General features: G+C 58.7%; 1 protein-coding gene across 1 annotated transcript in view; it reads right to left on the bottom strand.

Annotated features, from left to right (window-relative positions):
- SCUBE3 (signal peptide, CUB domain and EGF like domain containing 3) overlaps window positions 1-22,055 on the bottom strand; it is a 36,436-nt gene that overhangs the window by 8,074 nt on the left and 6,307 nt on the right. Inside the window, exons 2-9 of the mRNA XM_074163203.1 lie at window positions 19,180-19,302; window positions 17,759-17,884; window positions 14,611-14,745; window positions 11,240-11,365; window positions 10,179-10,295; window positions 6,254-6,301; window positions 2,471-2,587; window positions 725-847 (exon numbers count right to left, since the gene is read on the bottom strand). Of these exons, the coding sequence (XP_074019304.1) occupies window positions 725-847; window positions 2,471-2,587; window positions 6,254-6,301; window positions 10,179-10,295; window positions 11,240-11,365; window positions 14,611-14,745; window positions 17,759-17,884; window positions 19,180-19,302 (915 nt within the window). The remainder of the gene's footprint in view (window positions 1-724; window positions 848-2,470; window positions 2,588-6,253; window positions 6,302-10,178; window positions 10,296-11,239; window positions 11,366-14,610; window positions 14,746-17,758; window positions 17,885-19,179; window positions 19,303-22,055) is intronic.

Below are 22,055 nucleotides of genomic sequence, written 5' to 3'. Positions count from 1 at the left end.
ACATCCCGCTGCTCTTCCCGTCACCCAGCCCAGGAAAACCACGGCCTCTGGAGAGGGAAGGAGGCATCAGTGTGCTTTAGCAGGGAGGCACGGTCGTGCTGCTGCGGGATTGCCACCAAAAACCTTGTGTTATAAAGCGGAGCAGCTCGGGAGAAGCCCTGAGGTCGGCAGGGTGGGTGCTGAGCTCAGGGTGCCCTCCCAGGACACGTGGGGTGTCCCTTGGCACGGGTGGTCTGGAGCAGAGCGATGGTCCCGGGCTCGGGGAGTGCTCACTGCCAGGGCTGCTGGCCGGGATGCTCCCTGTGCCCTGGCAGAGCTACATCCCAACCCACGGTGCTGCAGGGAATGTCGTGACCCTCATCCCAGCGCTGAGTGAGGCCGAAGGATTTCACCTGGCGTCTGCCTAATTGCTGGCTTTAACTCTGCCGCGAGAAGAGCCCAGAAATCCCCAACTCGGGAGCAGGGCTGGGACGACAGCCCAGCTCAGCAGATCAAAGGGCTAAGCCCCAGACCAGAACCCAAATCCAACACTAATCCCCCGAAGGATGTATGTGGTCCAGAGGAAAGCAAAGAGGAATGAGTAACGGGGCCAGAACTCCTCCAGCAGCAGCGGTGGGAGAGCTGGGAACCACCGGAGGGCAGGGAGTGGTGACATCCCCGGGCAGGGTAGGGAGAGGCGATGTCCCCCGGCAGGGCAGGGTTCTGGGGTCTCGCTGCCCCTTACCTTGGCAGTTCCTCTCGTTGATGAGCAGCTTGTAGCCTTTCTTGCAGCTGCACTCGAAGCTGCCCACCGTGTTCCTGCAGATGTGGTCGCAGCCGCCGTTGTTGAGCCGGCACTCGTCGATGTCTGGTGGGGACAGGGGACACGTGTCACATCCCGACTGGGATGCTCAGCCAGGAGAGCAGCGTCCTCCCCTCCGGACCCCATCCCCACCGGGAGCTGGCAAATGGGGGAAACCCTTTAGGCTTTGATAGTCACTGAGGGAACGTGGCTGCTGGTTTTATCTGGTGCATGACACTGGGGACACAGGCCAGGGCTCCTGGGCTCAGCTGCCCTTGGAAATTGTGCAAAGCCTTTAATTTGGGCAGGTCTCAGAATCCCCTGGAGCACAGCCGGGAGCCAGGGTCTCAGAAAGAGCCTCGCAGCCGGGGGAAAGCACCAGACCGGAGTCTGCAGAGTCACAGGTTTGGGCTGGGGGATAATTTTGAGGAGCAGCAGGAGCAGCAGGAAAAAAGACCAAGCCGGGAGGGGAAGCCCCCTCCTTCAAAAACAGCCGCTTGACAAGAAGAAATACTTTTCAACCCTCACCTCTCTGCTGGCCATCTCCTTCCTGCCATAAACACAGCTAAAAACGACGATGCAGAAAAACTGCAAAGAGCCCCAAAAACCAGGAAAGAGGCTGGCACTTGGGCTTTTTGGTTGTTTGGTAGTTTTTTTTTTTTTTTTTTTTCACTTTTTCCACTAATGACAAAATTTACTGCTAGGAAAAGACCTGTAAAATGGAAGGAGACCAGGAAAAGGCAGTCGCCTTCCCAGTCCCTCCATCCACCAGCGCTGGGGCGGCAGCTCTGCCTCTCTGGGGCTGGGTTTTTTCCTCTCTGGGGCTGGGTTTTTTCTTTTTACGACTGTGAGGAAGCGAGCTGTAAACCAGCCCGCAGCCCTCATAAAACCCCCCCAGACGCAGGGGACGTGGCTCTGGGTTATTGCACGTTCCTGGAAACTGCAGAACTGGAGAAGGCTGGGGGAGCTGGGCGGGGGGATGCTCTGATAAAAAAAAAAGAGGGGGCAGGGGGTTTCTGGAAGCAGTCAGCAGGTAGACAGGCAGCCGGCAGCGGGACGGGGGTCTCCTTTCAACCGGGGTCAAGTTCCCGGAGCTGCTGGAAGACACAACGCAGGCACCGGCCAGCCCTGGGGTCACGGCGTCCCCTTGCCCAGGGTTGGGGGGGGATTTGGGGTAACCAGGCTGGTCTGCCCTCCCCCTTGCAGGGACAGATGGATGGGGATGTAGGTGGGATCCCATGGTGTCCTTCCCAAAGTGGGATGTGGTGCTTGGACCCAGCCTGACGGTGAACCACAGAGGGGCTCGTACACCCCAAATTCCCAGAGTGGGTGCGGATTTCCTGCACAACCAGCCCCTGCCCACGGGGAAACTGAGGCGGGGGGTGGAGTGAGGTGGGACGGGACCCTCCAGCCCCACAACTGCCGTGCCATCACCTCCAACTTGACCTCACCTTCCCCCCCTTTTCCCCTATCTTTTCCCAGGGGACCAGGGGCGATCACAGCACTTGGAGCAAAGCAGTTCCCATGCCCTGGGGGGGGGATCCCCATCCCCACCCCATGGATGCAAACACCAAGCAAGCAAACGCTGCGGGTAACACCGAGCCGAGCTAAAACCGAGTTTTTTCTAAGGGCACCGAGGACACAAGGAGGGGTCTGGGAGACACCCCAGCCCCGCTGGCACCCACCTACCTTTGCACGTCTTCCTGTCGGGCTGCAGCATGAAGCCCATGGGGCAGCTGCAGTGCACACCCGTGGCCGCATCGTGACACTTGCTGTCACAGCCCCCGTTGTTCACAGCACAGGTCTCTGCAGGGAGAGAGGAGAGAGCAGCCGGGGTGAGGGACCGGGGTCTAAAAAGCTTGAGGGGTCCCCCCACCCAGGTGTCCCCATGCCACTGAAAAGTTCCCACGTCACCCAGACGTCCCCACGCCGCAGTGTGGGAGAGGCAGTGGGTGCAAACCTCCCCGCAGAGCCCACCCAAACCACCCTGGGCTTTTCACGCAGCCGTAACGAGCGCACGGAGCCCCCTAATTAACAAACGCCCCTGACACAGAGCGCAAGGACCGAGGGTTTAAGGCGTTAATGCTTGATGGTCCCACAGCATCTTCTGCCTCCAGTCGACCCAGCGCTCGTTGCCTTTCCCATCGCCCCATCACGCACCCGGGTGCTGCTCCCCAGGGATTTTGAAGGTGAAATAAGGGCACGTGTGATTCACCCCCGGCTGCAGCCAGCGCTAAGGCAGGGAAAAGCACCCAGATTTCCTGTTTCACCACCCAAAGCTCTGCGCAACCCTCCCGCCTTCCAGCAACCTGCTCTTACAGACAGGGTATCTGCATTTAAGGCAGAGCGGGGAGTGGGGACAGCCCTGTCCCCTCATTAGAGGAGGATTTATTAATTGCAGGCAGCAGCAGCCAGCTGTCCCAGGGAGGATGGGGTCGGGGACACGGGCAGGGACGCGCAGGCAGATCCGCTGCCTGTTGCGAAACAGCCGAGACTCGGGGCGCTGGGAAAAGCGGAGGTGGTTCGACGGAGGCTCTTCATTCCCGAAACGCATCAGATTTTCAGCTGACGGAGGGAAAAGCGGCTCCGTGGGATTAATTCCGCCACGTTCAGCCCCCACACCGGCATCGGGGCTGCACGTCCCCAAAAAACGGTGTCCGGTGGAGTCCAGCTTTGGCAGCTCCAACAGGGAGGAATCAATTTTCCAAGTGACAAAGTCACAGCCCTTGGTGTGCAAAATGCTGCCAGAGCCGGGTCTCAACAGGGGTGCCCGCGCTGCTGCTCCCCAGGGATGCAGGTGCGCAGCCCCCACCCCCTGTGGGATGGAGGGGGGGTGCTGGCCCCCACTGCCACCGCCGCCACCAAGCCACCGGTGACCCCGTGTCACCGGTCCCTAACCATCACCCGCCGCTCGGGCACGCCGGCCAGTCCAGTGTAATGGGCTAATTTGGGAGACGCTTTGTGTAATTAGAACACACACACAGAGGCAGCATCAGTGGAAAAAAAATCCAATTTTTTTTTTTTTTTAAAAAAAAGCTAATTATTTCAGTATTATCAAAGTCAGCTGTTGCTGGTAGGACTAGAAGGGACGCTAATTTAAATGAAGCATTTTCAGCTTGACAGCTTCCCTGTGAGATCAATCCTCAATTTCGGTCCTAACCACCAGAACAATGGTTTGAAGTGCATTAAGTTGTTCACAAAGGATAATAAAATATTCCTTTCAGAAGGCTGGTTGTTCGGATAAATGAGGCGTTTGGGCTTCAAGGAACCCAAGATGAAAATGCCTTGAAGAAATTCCTTGGAAAGAGCAAATCCCAGGTTCTCCCGCTCTTTGCGAGCGCCGCATGGGGTGGGAATGACTGAACCATCCAACCATTTGCCGCGGGGCGAGGGAGCTGGGATCGCTCTGTGCTCGTCTTGCCGCTGCTATTTTTATGACGTCCCGTAACAAGAGAACAAAAGGGACCATTTTATGCAATTAATAGCCAGCACAATTACAAAACCGAGCGGCAAGGGAGGGATTTCTGCAGATATTATTCCTCCAGCCAGGTTCTCGCGCCGCACACAGCCTGGCCATGCCGGGACCGTCCCCCTCCCTGTGGCGCTGGGACGAAGAGCGCGGTGCCACCGAAGGGAAGGGAAACTTTTCTGGAAGCCCAACGAATTATCGAACGCCAGCCTTTGTTCCAGCAGCTGCAGAAGCAGCCCAGGGAGGACTGATTTAACAGCGTTGCCGCCGGGATGAGACACTGGGATGGAGGAGCCAGAGAAAAGGATGCACCGGGAGAGGGGGGCAGAACAGGGCCCTCTGGGGACTGCGGTGCCCTGGGCACCCTTCAGCATCCTCCAGCGCTGCAGCACCCATCTCCCCTTCGCACCTTCAGGGATTCTGGCTGAGATGGAAAGTAAAGCAGGTCCTACCCGCCATCCCATGAGGATGCAGCCGCTGCCCGAGGCATCCACGGGGTGGGAGCTGAGCCAGCACCACTGCAAAACCCTTTGCAAAGTGGGGGGACCGCATCCCACAGGCTTTGCACAAGCTGTGTGTGTGTGTGTGTGTGTGTGATCCGTGTCCTCTGGGTTTGCAAAAAGTGTGTGGAGGGGAGGTGCTGCAGGGGTACCTGGGAGGCAGCGGAGGTGGGACGGCACGGGGCCAGGCGCTGGAGCAAGGCTCCGAGAGAGCAGCATTGTTCATCGGTGCAGGCAGCCCTGGGGCTGCTCCCAGCCTGGCGTGACTCACCCAACCACACAGGGCTTTGGCGAGAGCCTCCATCGCTCGGGGAGGGAGAAGACAAAGCAGCTTGTGCACCCACACACACACACTCTCTTTCCCACCCTCCTCCATCCCAGCTCCGGTCTCGCTTCCCGACTGCCGCGCCATGGAAATCCTCGCCCTGCTCGCACCCTGCACCGTGCTGGCTGTCACCGGGGACCAAGGGAGCCCCTGCCCGTGTCCCCTGCCCGTGTCCCCGCGGTGTCCTGCCCACACACGCTCCGGCTTCGCCTCCACCTGCCGGGAAGCGGCAATCGCAGCGGGATTGCCATCCCACAAACCAGAGGAGATAATTGCGTGGTAATCGGAGGGATTACAGCCGGGTTGGCTGGAGTGGGGTGATGGCGGGGAGCTGGGGGGTCCCCCCCTTCTCCCACCCACTGGGGAAAGGCTCTGCAGAGCCCCCCAAAAGCTCCCTGCCGCCGGTGAGCCGCGCACCCACAGCTTCTCCCGGATTTTGCATGCACCCAGCACATCCACAAACAAGATCTCCCACCACAGAGAAGTCGCTGCACCCTCGGGCTGCCTCGGTGTCCTTCTTGGTGGGGCAGGGGCATCTCCTTACCTTTCAGAAGGGCTTAGAAACCCGGCGTGGGGTTGCAAAGAAATCCTTGGGGAAGCAGCCGAGGTGCCAGCCCAATTAAAGGTCATTGACAGCTCTGCGATTTGCTGCCCCCGAGCACAATTAGCGGCTTTACCAAACCCTGGGACACCCTCAATGTCCCCATATCTGCAGAAGGGACCGTCTGTGAGCGGGTGGGCTCCGGGAAGGGGTGATTTTGGGAGCACACAGCGCAGAGACGGGCGCGAGCATCCCCCTCCCCATCACGCAGCCGCCGGCAGACCACAGCTAGCTCCTTGTGGGTGGCCACGGTGGGGGGATAACCATTGCCACAGCCACTGGAAAGCAAATTATCACCCCCTGCACCGGGCTGGATGGACCAAAGCAACGCGAGAGCCCCCTCCTCATGCAAGCATAGCCAGGGGAGGGTCTTTCTTTGTCCCCCCCAAGCAAAGTCCGCCCGCAGCCCGAGGCCAGCCTTGCTCTGCAGGGTTTAAAAGCAGCAGGGGGGGACAGGGTTAGTGAGGCATGCGGTTAGCGCGACAGCTCAGCCCCCCGAACCCCGTTAGGATCTCAAGATGAGAGACCGTCTACAGTTAGACCCCTCCGCAGAGATAGAGAGAACAAAAATATTTACCATTAGAAAACGTCTCAAGGATAACGTGTTGCTGGAAGTGTCTCTCCCCTGTTTAACATTATAAAAAAGTGATTTAGAAACAGTGTCCAGCAAGGAGCTCGGTTGGTGTCACATGTCAATGGGTTCGACTCTGCTGCTTTTCCAGCCTGGTGGAAATTGCCCCTTTGTTTTTTTTTTCTCCCCCCCCCCCCCCCCCCCCCCCCCAAAAGAGCCAAAACCAGAGGTTTGGGTCCAGTGCTATTGACTCCTCCATCACCCTGTCTGAAGCATCCCGTGCCCCGCAGCCTCTCCGAACCCCCTCCGGTTTTGCGCCCCGCATCGTGCCGGCCGGAGCCCCAAGCGAGAGGGAGGAAGCGCGTTATGAAGAGCGTTAGTGCAGCTCGTTAGTCTGGGGAATCGGGTCCTTGTCAGAGCAGAACCAGCACGTGCCAGGGCAGGTTGTAATCCCCGAGAGGAGCCATATGGCACTGCCTGGCCGTGGGCTTCGGGAAGGCAACCGCATCCCACCGGTGGCACTTGCACTGCTGGGATTTAGCAGCCAAGCCCAAATTTTGGGGGCTCTTGGGCTGCTCAGCTTCACCCTGTGTCGGTGCAGGGAGCCCCGGCAAGACACGGTGAAGCCCCAGGGTGAGCACCCGAGGGAGCTCATGGGAGCCTGGGGGGGGACAAATGGCTAAAAAGGGGCTGAGAGGAGCCGGGGCAAAGCTGCAGACCCCCAGACTGGTGCTAAAACATCCAGGGATCACTTTTAAAAAATTAGCTTGAGCTTTGCCCTGCAAAGGAAGCTCTGCCTGACACCACCCATCCATGGCTGGGAGATGTCCCCCACCTCATCCCAGTCATTTTGGGGAGGGGACACCTCAGCACTTCCTTTTGTGGGGACAGACCCCTGTGGCAGTGCTGGCCCGAAGCCGGAGAGCCCCGGGGTGAGCACGGGGCTGGGGTGCTCGGGGAACGTGGAGCCCATCACCCATGGGACCGAGCAGAGACGAGCACATCCCCGCTAAATGATAAACAACGCCGGGTCCATGCGGAGGGGAGGACGGTAAAAGGGCAAAAGAGGGGACAGGCAGCCCCTGGCTGTCCCTGGGGGGATTCAGGCTGAGGGCAGAGACCCAGCAGCCAGGACACAGGGTGCCGAGGCTCTGCAGGGACCGTGTCCCCCTCGGGGAGGTGGATGTGGGCAGAGGAGCGTGTATGGCATGCCCAGGGCCACCCGCCTCGTGTCCCTGGACCTTGCTTTCCCCTTCCCGGAGCCCTCCTATGCCATGGTCCCTTGGGTCTGGTGTCCCCAGCATTGACCCGGCAGCGGGGTCCGGCGCAGCCCCTGTTCCCGGCACCGTCGGCTTCACAAAGCCAGGGAGCATCGGCGCTGCCTCCGCAAACCGCCTGGGCGCGGGTCAGGAAATCGCCCATAAAACTGGAGCTGGGTTTAGTTTCCTTCTCCATCTAATCATATTTCCTCCCCATCCACCACCTCCCGCTCCGCTCGGTGCTCGCCGAGAACCGGGGGACAGTGACGGCCCTGCTGCACCCCAAATACCGGCGGGAGGGAGCTGCAATGATGCCCTGGCATCTACATCTTCCTGGAAAGCCAAAATCTCCATCAGCTGTCACATCCCGTTTTGCATCTCCCTGTGGGCGCTGCACCCTGGGCTGCCGGAATATGATTGTATGTGCTCTTTTTTTTTTTTAAAAAAAAAGGCTGTTTTTTGAGCATAAATATAAATATATAAGGTCATCGGCCTCCCCTCCCGGCTCCCCCTCCCCCTCGAGCCCGCAGACATGTTGGGAGCCATTAGGGCTGGCCCCGCTTTGCTCAGAGGCATGTTATTCATTATCTGCATTTTTAAAAGCAGCAATAAAAAGCGGAAAAATGAAAAACACCGGCCGTGGCCTAATGAAACTGTCATTCAAAGGGGCTGATCGTGCTTCCTGCCGCGTGGTGTGATCTGAAGGGAACCTGGACCAGGGGCCTGTCCCGGCAGCCCATCAAACGCACCGCGTACAATTTCAAAGCCCATGGCCCGGGGAGCGAGTTTGCGTTTCCCCTTGCTGGAAACTTTATTCCCCTTGAAATGATGAAGTATTTCAGAGGAAATGGGGAAGGGGTGGCGGAGGGAGCACCGAGGAAGGGGGGGGGGAGGGCTGTTTGCTGAGCCCCGGCTGTAAAACAAGAAAGGGTGGTTATAAATATCCGAGCAGGTACCTCGGCCGTAAATCTGCCGGCCGGGCATCCCCATGGGGCGGCCGCCAGCTCCCAGCGGCCGGAGCACAATCCCACAGTGTTCCCATGGTGGGGATTTGGGGCCAGGAATCTCCTGGGGGACACGGGAGCCGGGTGGGCGCCTTCCTCTGGAGAGGCAGCTGCAGACCCAAAAGGGATGCGAAAGGTGCAGTGGTGGGGTTTTAGGGCTGGTGCAGCTCCTAAAATCCTCCATCGAGGTGTTTGGCTTCCCCCCAGGAGGGTGGGCGAGGGAAGAGCTCATGGGGATGTACCAGCTCCGGTGGGACATGCCTCCCCAGCAGATACAGTGCACGGCGCGGGGACAAAGAGGGAGATTTTGGCCAAGGTGATGAGAAGGAGCAATTTTGGAACCCACCAAATCCCACCCTCGCGCCTGTGGTACCCAGGGTCCAAGTGCTGATTCCCTTCAGCAAACGGACCCCTCTGGAGCATCCCCTAAATCAGGAGATGCTTCAGAGGGGGGCTCTCCCACCCCCTGCACCCAGCAGCTCAGGAGCATCATTCCGGTGCCAAACCTCCCCGAATCCTCGCACCAACACACACACAACATGCACGGGGACCTCCGGCCAGGAGGAACGCACCCGCCGACGCACCCCGGGGTCCCCAAAGTCCCCGTGGGAGGAGTGGTCCCCACCCCGGACACAGCAATAACCCCACGGGAGGATCCTCAAGGGGTGGGATGGGATGAAGCGGGAGCAAACACGAGGACGGCGGGGACAAGGGGCTGCGAGCGCCTGCCAGCAGCCAGGAGGGACTGGGATTAATCCCGGGACTGGGCTGGGTGACAGCGGTGACAGGCAGGAGGGCTTTGCTGAGGGCTCAGCCCCGAGCATCCATCCCCGCCGGGGGGTCGGGGGGCTCCTCTGCCGCTCCCCCCGAGGACGGAGCCGTCTTTGGAAAGCGCAGAGGGTTTTCTGTTCAGGCACAGCGGGGACACGGGGAGCCAAAACCTCGCTCTTGCTTTCAATCCCTTTTTCTTTTTTATTTCTGCAATAAGAATCCAAACGTCTAGAGCAATTTGTGGACTTAATCACTCGCTGAATGTAACATTTTTTTAAATCAAATCAGCTGTTAAACAGCACAAGCATATGAAACCAGTAAAACTTCTATCTCTGTTTGATGTTTTACAATTTGAAAACACACAGAGGAAAAAGACAATTCTGGGGGTGGTTGAATTGTCAGGTTGTTGGGGTTTTTGGCATTTATTTTTTTTTTTGCAAGACAATTGTTCCTGAGCTGAGACCCTGCGGTGCCAAGTCAGAACAGATCACCAAAGCCAAATCTGTCCCCTCCGCGTCCCTCCCGGAATGCTGCCGGTGACGGGGACAGTAACAATTTCTAGAGTGGGGACATCCTCAGCCCTCTCCCTCCAGCAGCACGGAGGCAGGGACCCCTGCCCGCACCCCAGGCAATGACCTGTCCCCAAATGTCCCCTCAAGCATCCTCGCGGCCACTTTTGCTTCCCCGTGGTTGAACAGCGATGCACCCCCGTGCCCCGTGGGTATCTGCAGCATCCCTCACACACGCACCGAGTTTCTCCGATCTCAGCAAAAAAACCCGCCGCATCCCCAAAGCTTGGACGAAACCCAAACCCCTTCATCAGGCCAAGAGCAAATTGCCCAGGAATATGAGCCATCCCGCACCCCGACCCACGTCCCGGCAGTGGCTCGCACCTACCGATGCACGTCACCCCGTCGGAGTGCAGCAGGAACTTGACGTGGCAGCCGCACTTGGGCCCCTGGTCGGTGTCGTCGCAGGTGTGCTGGCAGCCCCCGTTCCCGTAGTTGCAGGTCACTGCAGGAGGCAAAAATCCAGCCGTCACCCAGGGCCCCGGCCCCTCTCTTCCCCACCCGGCATCCCCAAGCGGTAGCATAAAGCCAGCTTGGAAAAACCCCGTCCGTACCCTCGGAGAGATCCCTCCCTCCTGGATAATTCCTAAAGCCCTTTGCCTTTCCCTGCGGGATTTTGGCAGATGTGACCTGTTACATGGTTTGTCATGTCTTCCCTTTGCATATTGGCCAAATGCCACCGGCGGAGCCCAAGCAAAGGGGGTCCATGGGCTGGTTGCCCCTGACCCTGGATCTGGTGTTAGAGGGGAAGGGTGGGACTTTCCCAAGCTCTGGAATGACTCAGGTGCTCCCGGGAATCCCTGCCAGCCCTCCCCGGGGGGCAAGGCGTACTGTTCATTTAGCTTGGAGGGAAAGTAAGCTCGTAGGATTAAAACTCCATTCCATCAGCGATTTTACTTGTTTGCTGCAGACAGCAAATGAGAAACAAAATAAAAATAATTGCATAAACACATGCATATCTATATAATAACCCTGGCAATGCCAGCGAGATCCTGGCAGGAGATCAGAGAGGCTGAGAGCACCACAACCCCCAGGGAGAGGATTCCTGTGCTCCTCCCGTGCCCATCACACTCTCCCTGCTCATCTCCCCTTGGGAAAGCGAAGCTGGTGGGACTGGGATGAGGGATGTTGCCCCTCTATGACCCCCTTTAACGGTCATTTCAGCCCACTCAGTGTAAGGGCACAATGTCTCATGCCAGGAGCATCGTCTGTAAGGGCCACAGAGGCAGAGCCGGAGGAAAATGAAGCCAGCAGGTTTCAGGCTCGATAAACCAACTGCTGCTGGGGGGGGGTTAGGGGTTTGCAGAGGGGCCAAGGGGTGTCTGTACCATGGGGACAAGGTTGGGGTCCCCAGGAGGCTGTATTCCCCATCCCTGGAGCGCTCCTTACATTTGCAGTCGCGCTGGTTCTTGGTGAGCTCGAAGCCGGGGCGGCACTCGCAGGCGATGCCCCCCTTGGGGGTCTCCCGGCAGATGTGGGCGCAGCCGTGGTTCTTGTTCATGCAGTTCATTCCTTCTAAAAGAGAGAAGGAAACAAAGAAAAGCTCCAAAAGCTTGCTGGCACCGGTCTGTGGCGGCAGAAGGACGTCTGGGGTGGGATGGGGATGGGGAGAGGGGGGAAACGAGGGGAAAACCTTACAAGTGAGGACCTTAGAGGGGAAAGAATAACCCCACGCAGTGCCTTGAAGGACAGCATGTCCTGGCGCAGAGTGGCTCGGGAGGGTGGACAGGAACACCCTGGAAAGAAGCCACCACTGCCCACCATCCCTGCATCCCTGGCACCCATGGGATGGAGCAAAGCAGCTCCTTTTCGGGAGACGGGGAGGATGGGGTGAGCATGGCTGTCACTACAGACCCCGGGCAGGCAGTCATGGCATTGTTCAGCCGAGCAAGGAGGGGTTTTGAGGGGGGCAGAGCCAGCTGCGGGGGGTCTAGTCCTGGAGCTGCTCTGCCAGGATGAGCCCCGAGGCTGTGCCCGTAAGGTATGGGGTGAACCGACAGCTCAGGGAGGATTCACACGCTGGGAGCCCCTGGGGAATGAGGGTTTGGGGAGCTGCTGGTTCCCATTATCGGAGCTGCCGTTTCACCCTCGCTGACCCACCCACAGCCCCCTCCCGCCCCAGTTTCTCTCGGGGCACGGGGACACCCAGCTGCAGAAGCCCGGGTTCAGAGGATGCTGAACAGGACATTGACAGGAGTTTATGAGACATTTAACAAAACCCACAGCAAGCTGGGGATGGCTCTCCGGGAGGTGCAACCGCCTGCTCAGGGCCTTTTTCTGGCAGAGGAAGGGGGTCGGCTCCTTTCCAGGCACCCGGTGCCAAGGCCACCACGGGGTGAGCGACGCCGGCGTCAGGATGGGGGACTGGGCAGAGCTACAAGCTCATGGGCTGCCAAGAGCCTGGGGCAGGAGGGTGAGGGAAGGTCCTTACAGGGTCAGGGCACCTCGAAGGAGGATGCTGAGATGCAGCAAGCATGCACGGGAAGGGTTAAAAACCACAGCTTGGAGCCTGCGGGTGTCCCAGGCTGCTCCCCATCACCTGCCCGGCAGATCCCGCCTGGCTCCGCTCCAGGACAGGGCGATCTTCTTTAATTGCAGTGGCAAGTGAGCCCTCTGTAATTAGAGCCTCCTGCCTCCAACCCCACCAACCCTCCCTTCCCTGGCCTCTGTGCCGGGGCTGGGAACCCCCAAATTGCGGGGAGCCCCGCTCTGTCCCCCTGGCACCCTCCAGCCTGCTCCGGGGCTGGAATGCTGCTGTGAGCCCCCGCACTCCACCCAGCCCTGCCCTGGGACTCCCCTGGGGCACACAATACCCCAGGGATGCTGGGGACAGCCAAGCGCTCTCAGCCTCTCCTCCAAACTTTCCTCCAAACTCCAAACTCCTCCAAACCCCTCATCCTTTTGGGTATTTGGTGGGGTTTTTTTGGTTTTGTTTTGTTTTGTTTTTTGTTGGTTGGACTCGATGATCTCAAAGGTCCCATCCAACCAAAAACATTCTGTGATTCTGTGAAACGGCAGCTTTTCTCTCCCCCTCTTTTTTTTATTGCTGCTTTTTACCACCTGGCAGCATCTCCGCCATGTCCCAGGTACCACGGCAAACACAGAGACCTCTGAGGCTGACCCTGCCCCACTGTTCCCCCTGAGATGTCACCTTCCAGGGAAGCCACATCCCGCCAGCCGGCAATCTGCAGAGATCCCTCGGCACATCGCAGTGGAGATGCAAGCTCCGGCATCCGTGTGCCCTGGCTCCCCTCCAGGCCAGGACGGCCGCACGCTGTTTTCCTAAGCCTCCCCAGGCGATTCCACCCGGGCACGGCATCCTCCTCTGCTGCACCATCCCTCGGAGCCTGCAGCCACCGCCCGGGAAGGGACACATCCCCTTTAATCCTTCCTCTCCCTCAAGCATCGTCATCTGCTCTTGCACCAGCACCGTGTGAGGACCCCGCTCACCCCTTTTGTTTTTGGTGGCTTCGCTGTCATTGTCAAGCTGAGTGCGATGGGGTTTAAAGGCACCAATACCCCAGTGAGCCCCAGAAGCCCCCTTTGGCCTCTCCTTACTGGGAGGACTGGCCAGTGTGAGGGAGAGAGTCATGGTGCTGCAGGAGGGGGGTCCTTGGATCCATCCCCCTGGGTCTCTCGACCCAGCAGGGTATTATCCCCTCTGCGGCAGGAGGGAGAGAGGAAAGCAGGAGGGAGACTGAGAAACAGAGAAAGAGGAGAGGGAAAGGAGAAATCCTCCTGCCAGAGTAGGAGAAGGGAGAGGAGGAGCTGACAGGGACCCCAGAAGGAAGGAAGCAGCCATAGCTTTGAGGTTTAGCTCTCTAATACCGAATGCCTCTGCCTTGGCAGTGCCTGAGGAGCCACGAGTAAAGTCAGAACAGGCTTTACCGTCGAACCCCAAATTGTCCCCAACTCTCCGCTTTTTTCAGGCTCACAGCCTGGGGACCAGCTGCAACCCCCCCAGCAGCCACTCCCGAGCCTGAGCTCAGGAACCACATAGCAGCTACGAGATCAATCTCGGGGTGCAGAAGCAACAGAGACACCCCTGGGCTGCTCTTCTGCCATTCAGTTCAAAAAAAACAGCTCAAAACCAGCACCTGCATCCCTGTCCCCAGCAGGGGCCACCCACCGTGTCACCGGGGGGGACAGGGCAGCCAGCTCGTGGGGATGGGGACACAAGAGATGCCACCGTGGCCACTGAGCCCCGTTCTGGGCTGGGTGAGATTCCCCAGGGAGCTGGAGGGACCGACACAGCTGGGAAGGGGGAAGGAGGAAAGCAAAAACACTCAGCCGGCTTTGCCAAGCAGTAGAGATAAAAATCAGCAGAGAAGCAAAAATCTCTCATTTCCTCCTATTTTGGCTAAGAGATTGCTCCAGACGGCAGCAATTTAGAGCTGATACCGAGACGAAGGGCTCGGTGCTGCGCAAGACCTGGCAGGAGAAGACGAGTCTCGCAGGGTGGCGTGAGGATCTCCGGGTACCTTTTATTTAATAAAACACTCTGGATATAGGATTAACGTCCTGCGTTCGGTATCACCGTGCTTGATAAAGGGGCCTGGAAGGGTTTTGTTATGGAGATGTTTATTAGCCCCGCAGCATCCTCTCCCAATAAATCTGTTCTTAAATTTGCAGCACCGAGGAAGGGTCATGAACCAGCACCGGCACCCAAAGCAGGGGTGATGGGTGCCTTTTATCGGGACCTGCCTGATAAACGCAGGGGTCGGAGGGTGCCCCGGGGTGGGGAGATGCTGTGGACTCACCTTCAGGGCGCTGGATGCAGGTGTGCTGGTTGTCGCTGAGGAAGAAGCCCTCCCGGCAGAAGCACTCGTAGCTGCCCATCATGTTGACGCAGGTCTGCTGGCAGCCACCGTTGCCCTCCGAGCACTCGTCCAGGTCTGCAAAGGGAAGGTGGCAGAGGGTGAGGGTGGCCCCGTGGCATGCCGGGGGGCTGGGCAAGTGGGTGGGACAGATTGGTTAGGGAGCAAATTATTTCTGCTTTACACCCGTGATCCTCCAGCTAAGAGAAATGGGGATGCTTTAGGGCTGTGACGGACGAGGGCAAAGCACATCAAAGGATGGGTCACAGAGGCTACACAGCTTCCCCAGCTGATGGGTGAAAAAAGTCCAGCCCCATTTTACACAGAAAAAGGGATTCTCCTTGTCCTGGGACCCCCAAAACACCCAGGATGCCGGGGTGTTGGCTGCAGCTGCCCCCTGGTCCCAGCCCCTCCGAGCCCATCACTGGCTGGGGATGCCTGCACTTCATTAGGGGGAGCTGGGAAACCTTAGCCCAGAGCAGGACTAATTACTTGTTAGAGACTCAAATCCCCAGCAGCTCTGCTGCTGCCCTCCTGCCTGTTTGGGTTTAACAAACCAAGGCTGGAAGGGGCTGGAAGCGCACACTTGTGGCAGCGGCGATGCCCTTGCTGCTCCATCCCTGAAAATCCCTCTTCTAACAAAGAGCAACAGCCCATTGCTCTCTCCAGAGGGTTTTTGGGGACAGTGGTCCAAGCTGAACCCACTGGTGCCAGAGCAACCGGGATGTCGGGCTCAGGCAGAGTGGCAAACCCTTGCCACAGCCACCCCTGTCCCCTCCATCCACGGTGCCAGGGCCAGGTGACAGCATCAGGGCCTGGTGCCAAAGAAAACCTCCGGTGAACTCAAGTGTTGCCGAGCCGGCAGCGGAGGGGAAAGCTGAGCGCCGCCAGCATCGGAAACGCTGGAATAACAGCTCAGTGATGGCACGTGCTGGGGGGGGGCTCTCAGCCCTGGCCCCCCAGCACCAAATGGCACAGCACACACCAAAACCCCTTGCTTTTGGGCAAAGAGATGGATGGATGGATGGATGGACGGACAGACGGATGGATGCCCGAGCAGCGCGGGTGCCTGTGTCCCAGTGACCCTGGCAAGCCCCAGGGGATGCTCAGAAATCAAAGCAGGGGCTGCAGCTGCAGCTCCAGCTGGAAACTGCCGCGAGAGCAGAGCCCAGGAGCACCCCAAAAACCCTCCACTTTGGAAAGAAGGTGTTGAAAACCTCATCTCACACCCGGGCCCCCGCGGGGCAGGCTAGGGTTGACAGCCAGGCTGCAGCCAGACACAAAAGGGACACCCTCTGCGATGGCAGGAGGCTTGCAGCTTCCTCCAAGGCTCGTCCCAGCCCAGCTATGTCCTGCAGATGCCAATAACTCTCCTCAAATCCCCCCGCTTATAACAAGGGCTTAACGTCTTGCGATTTCTCCTTCAAGCTCCGCACAAAAATGAGGAGGCAGCCGTTCAAACCCAATGGCTGAAACGAGACTCCGCCGCTCTAATACCTGTTTTATTAAATACAAGGGAGATGGGCAGAAGCCAGCAGGGCCCGTGTCAGGACCGGGGCTTGAATTCCTGTCCTGGTTCAAAAGGTCTCCAGGGGTGGGCAATGGGGGGGTGTGTCAGTGGGTGCATACCCCAACCCACCTCCGGCTCGGCCACTGCTCACGGTGCCAGCAAAGCCTGGCATGACCCTCGGCTTTGCTCTGCTGCTCCTTCCCTTGGCCAAGCACAGTCAGGATGGTGGGGAAAGGGGAAGGAGGATGGGAAAATCCCACTGGGGTTCATCCTTACTGCCCCCCAAGAGCAGCCACTGCGCAAACCCACCCAGAGCACAGAGGGTGTCAACATCCTCATCTGTAAAATGGGCTCCAGGGTATAAACCTGCACCATCCCTACAGCAAAGCAGCACGGCTGAGATGCTGGGTTAAGCCGAGGAAAGGCTCAAGGTGGGGAGATTGGGTGCCCCCCCCCCCGGTTCCCCCTTGCCTGGCTGCTCCCTGGCCACCTCCATCCCCTCCTACCCAACTCTGTAAACACATGACGTCTGTGGCTCGCCGAGCCCGGCTTTCCTTTCTTCTCCTCGGGCTCATCCTCCCCTGGGAGAGGAAGGCAGAGCCGCCCGCGCCTCCTCCCAGCTGTGTAAATCTCCCCCCTCCCCGAGGAGGCTGCAAAGATCCCGGTGATGGTGCTTAATGCAAAGCGTATGTGTCCATAATCCCTTCCCCCTCCTCCTCCTCCCAGTGATGAGCTCATTAATGACCCCTCTGCAGACACTAATTAGAAAATAGCATGAGCTCCAGGCGGAGGGAGGAAGGGCGGGCAGCCCCGTGCCCCAGGCGATCCCACCCGCGGGTGCTGCGGGAGGAAGCGGGTGCCGGGGTGCAGGGAGCCTGGCCGGCCCCGGGACTCTGCCGGGAGCTTTGGCTTGGCCCCGGCCGGATGGAGTTTGGGGCAGTGGGAAGCGGCAGGGAGGATGCACGGCCGCTCCGTAGGCAGATGCCGGGTTTGTCTTGGCCCGGGGATTATTTACCCAGTCCCTTCGCTGGTTCCCATCCCCACCATATTTGCTATTAACTCATCTATTTTGGCAGGTGCGGGGCTGACCTCAAGCACGAGCGGAGCGAGCGGCAGGGCCGGGGTGAGCCTCATCGGCTGGTCCTGCCTCCGGCAGTGGAGCAGAGCTGCTGGCCCCGGCCACTTGTCACAGCAGGATGTGGCCACAGGGAGGCTGCCACTGGCACCCAGCGTCCCCAAACCCGACCCTCCCAGTCCCCAGCATCCCCCAGGCTACAGCTGGACCCTGGGAGCAAGTTTTTCTCCCCACACAGAGCATCCTTCCCCAACATCACCCCCGTGCAATGGGGAGCAATCCTGTCCCCGGCGAGCCATCATGACACGGGACACGTCTGCAGCTGGCTTGCCACCACGGCAGTGCCACCACTGTCCCCCAGCTCTGCAACGGCTCGGGGTGGGGGTCAGAGCTTGGGACATGGCCATCAAAGAAAGCTGGTGGGCTGGTCCCAAGGTTCCAGAGCTGCCGAGTGGCTGTGACACCCAGCATCCCAGCCCGTTGTGTGTCAGGGGCCCGTCCCTCACCTAAGCAGTTGTGGCCATCGTGCGCCAGGCGGAAGCCATCGTAGCAGGTACAGCGGTAGTTGCCGGGGATGTTGACGCACTCGTGGACACAGCCCGCGTTGTCTTCCCGCTCGCACTCATCGACATCTGCGGAGAGAGGAGGGCAGGAGAGCTGTGGGGCTGCCCCGGCTGAGGACAGCCAACTCATTGCACGGGTGCTGCTCCCCATCTCCAGTGTTTGTGACCCGGCTGATATTGTGTCCTGGGGTCTCTGCTTACTCCAGCAGGTCCCCAGCTTTGTTATCACTGACAGCATCCCTCCACACCCTGCAAAAACATCCCTGTCCTCCCAGTCTAGACCCCAGACTTCCAGTTATCCTGCTGTCTTAAATCCTTGGCACAGCACTGGGAATCGCGTGGGATTTCCCAGTGGCGGTGGGCAGAGCTGCCCGTCTCCATGGCGAAGCCTTGCTGTGCCTGGAGCGTGCTTTAATCCCTCTGCTATTTGTACCCAGCCCATCCCGACCCTGGACCTGCTCCGAGCAGAGCCAGGAATTTCTCCCCTGCCCCATTCCTGCCTTCCTGCTGCCACTCCTCCAAGGAGCCCGTTTTCTTTCCGTGCCCCACTCAGCTGCGTATACCTCTATCTATACCTATATCCATATCTACATTTATATCTACATCCATATCTACGTAAAATCATAGAATTGTTCAGGTTGGAAGGGACCTTTCAGATCACTGAGTCCAACCATCAACCCAACGCTGACAAAACCCATCACTGACCCGTTTCTCTAAGCACCACATCTACCCGGCTTTTAAATCCCTCCAGGGATGGTGACTCCACCACTTCCCTGTTCCAAGGCTCGACAACCCTTTCAGTGTAAAAATTTTTCCTAATATCCATCCTAAACCACCCCCCTGGTGCAACTTGAGGCCGTTTCCTCTTGTCCTATCACCTGTGACTTGGGAGAAGAGACCGACCCCCCCCCCGGCTACACCCTCCTTTCAGGAGGTTTACATCTATATAATTTACATTTACATCTGTATCTATTACATTTACACCTATATCTCTAGCTCTGTATCTCGTTTTCAAGCTTGTCGTGTTTTAGCTGCTAACCCAGTTCTCAGCCTCTGGATTGGAAATCCTGCAGGAAAAAAAAAAAGCCCAGATTGTTTAAAACCAGCCCCAGGTGACCTCAGGTGGCTCTTTGTAGAGCAGGGGAGGGAGCACAGCTGCCACCAGCAAGGACAGTCACATTCCCATGCACTGAAGTGTCGACAGGCCAGGAGTTTGGGACAGAAAAAGGGAATAAAAGGTTTGTGATGGGCTGGGGAAAACAAGCAGCCTTTTGCCGGGGCAGGGGACGTTGCTGTCGAGCCACCCCCTGCCAGGGCTGTCACTCGTTGGGGCCCCGGCTCCGGTGGTGGTGGCGTGGCCCTACCTTTGCAGTGCTTCCCATCGCCGGTGTAGCCGGACTTGCAGATGCACTTGTAGGACTTGGGGGTGTTCTGGCAGATGGCGTCGATGTGGCAGTTGTCGGTGCCCTCCACACACTCGTCGACATCTGCAAGGCGAGAGACGGGGGCACCGATGGGGAGAGCCGGGGGGGAGCCCTCCCCATCTCCCCACTGGGGCCATCACCCAAGGAGAGAAAACTGAGCAGCCCTCCGGCTTTTCAACCCGCACAAGGACCAGGATGCTGCTGCTTTGGTCCTTAGTGGCTTCGCCACACCCAGCCCTGACGCAACGGGCGATGGGCTCGCTCCCAAACAGCCCTACCTGTCTCCCTGCTCTTACAAAAGCCACCCTGAGACTCCCCGATCCTTTCCCCTGCCTGATGATCGGAAACACTGCTCCGGCGCCCGTAGTCCAGGCTGGAGCCAGCCCAGGCAGAGGTGAAAGTCTCTGTCTCCAATTAGCTGTTTCCTGAGCCGACCAGTCACCCAAATAATCGTCATCGCTTTCTATTCTTAGGCGCGGAGGAATGTGCACGAATTAGCAGGGACCGCACTAAATAAACCTGGGAGCCGGGAGCGGGAAGCAGGAGGGAGAACTGGGAAAAACATCAAGGCTTCCTTGGGGGGACAGCCAAAATTCATGTCCAACCCCCATCCCCCTTTGCCCATCAGCCCACCCCTCCGGGATGCAGCGCCGTGGTACCCAGGACGTCGCGTCCAGAGCACCGCGAGCCAGTGATGGGCTTAAGCGGCGATGCCCAAGGGTTTGGCCATGGCAGGAGGCCACAGGAGCGGAGATTTTAATGGTATTTGGGAAACAGAGAAGCTTCGAGCACGTGGGGAGGAGGTTTTTGGAGGAAAAGGCTGCTCACCTGGCTGCTCTCTGCCTTTCCTGTATGGGCAGTAAGGGAGATGTGGTGCCCCGGAGTGGGCACGTGCCCCTCTCCGCCTGCGGATGCCTGGCAGTGATGTGAGGCAGCTGGGTGTCCCCAGGGGGTGTGAGATGGGGGCTGAGCATCACCCACAGCCCCCCAGGGGCAGGCAGGGCTTCCAGAGCACCCTGGGCTCCCCACTCTGAGCACGTGGGCTGCTCATGGCGGGGGGGGGGGGTTCACCTCCACTGCCTCCCACGGGGATGGGGAGGGTCCCACTAGTGAAGGGGGATCTGATGGTCCCTCCAGCTTCCCGGTACCCCATAAAGAGGAGCCTGAGGCTGTGAAGATCTCAGCTGCCTTTAAAAAGCAGCTTTTCCACAACCCCAAGAACAGAAGTGCTGTGGGACGTCCCTGAAGACATGAAACATCCCTGCAAGCCGTGAGCAGGCAGAGATCCTTGCCAGCCCCGCCGGGACAGGGGCCATGGCCACGGGAGCACTGGCCCGGGCCCTCTCCCGGCCACCCCGGCGAATTTTTGCCGGGAGATGTGCGTCACCCGGCCCGGGGGGGAGGAGAGCTTTGCCTTTGCACCCGGGAGGCGGCACGTGCCTGCGCATTGTATAAATATTTACAGCCCGCATTCATATTTGTTATTTGACATTAGCCATGGCCCGCGGCCACCACGGCCTCCCTTGGGCCATTAATCATCGGCTGGAGGCTGACCCACCGCGGCGGAGACGACGGAGGGATTGCGCGGGGGACTGTCACCCCGCTCCCCGCTGGCACTGTCACCTCCAGCACCCACGGCACTGGCCAAGGGGCCACCATGGTGTGACCACCCCAGCACCCCATGGCATCCCCGGGGAGCGGCTGGCAGCCCTCCGTGCTCTAGGGGTCCCATGGGGGCTCGGGGGGTGGAGGGGGCTGTTGTCCCCTCAGGGAGCTGAGCAGGGCTCAGGTTTGGTTCCTCCCCAGTCAAATTTCACTTTGGCCCCAAACTCCATCCCCGCCCCGGGGCACGGCCACCCCACCGGCACCCCTGACCCACCTACAAACAGAAAAGCGTGTGCAAATAATCACCGGTGGAAAAAAAAACCTGCAAAAGCCGCAGGAGCGCAGAGCTCCCTCCTCCCCAACCACCTCTCCAGGCTTAAAAAGGCTTTGGGGACAGGAGGAAGCGCCTCCATCACCGGCGAGTACCGTTGGGCATCGCAGGGAATTCACCTCCGGCTCCAGCATCCCTCGCCCAGGCTCTCGGGTGGGTGGTGAGAGGGATGTGGTACCGGAGCCAGGGGGGGACACGTCGGGAACGTTGAGACACGGGCAGCGATGGGCACAGGGACTCGACGGCAACGAAGGCGACGCTGAACCAAAGACCGACAGGATTTGCAAATCCTGGGCCTGACCCTGTGTGGGTCGGAGCCCTCCCCCAGCTCTTCCGCCCCCGCTCAAGTTATAAAATCACATCTCGATGCTTCGAGGTGACGGTCCCGAGGTGAGAGTCGCCGGGTCCCAGCACCCCGGGCACCCATCCTGGGGTACAGGTGGGAACCAGCACCCAAACAGTACAGACCATCCATCAACCCCCACATCCTTCCCCCTGAAAACACCCAAAATGTAAAGCATCCGTCAGACATCACATCATCGCAATTTTCCCAGCCTTTTGCCAGAAATCTCACTTTTTGGGGGGTTTTATTTTCTATTTCTTTTTCCTCCTGCGCCCTCAAGCTCAAGACAATGAACAATGTCTGTGCGGCGCTGAACACAATGCCGTGCCTTTCCCGCTCACACATGTATATTATTTTTTTTTTCTTTTTTTTTTTTTTTTTTTTCCATTCTGTAACTTCAAAACTTCTCTAACTTTGGAAAGATTACACAGCAGCAAAAGTACAAAAGAAAACATTATAAATTTGCCACTCTGTAATTTTTCCAAAGGTTACAGGATTATAAAAAAAAAAAAAAAGGGGAAAAAAAAAGGGAAAAAA

Source organism: Numenius arquata, chromosome 24 (assembly GCF_964106895.1).
Source record: "Numenius arquata chromosome 24, bNumArq3.hap1.1, whole genome shotgun sequence".
NCBI classification, from domain to species: Eukaryota; Metazoa; Chordata; class Aves; order Charadriiformes; family Scolopacidae; genus Numenius; species Numenius arquata.
The sequence above is the reverse complement of the archived record's forward strand: the minus strand, read 5'-3'. Positions and strand labels throughout refer to the sequence as shown.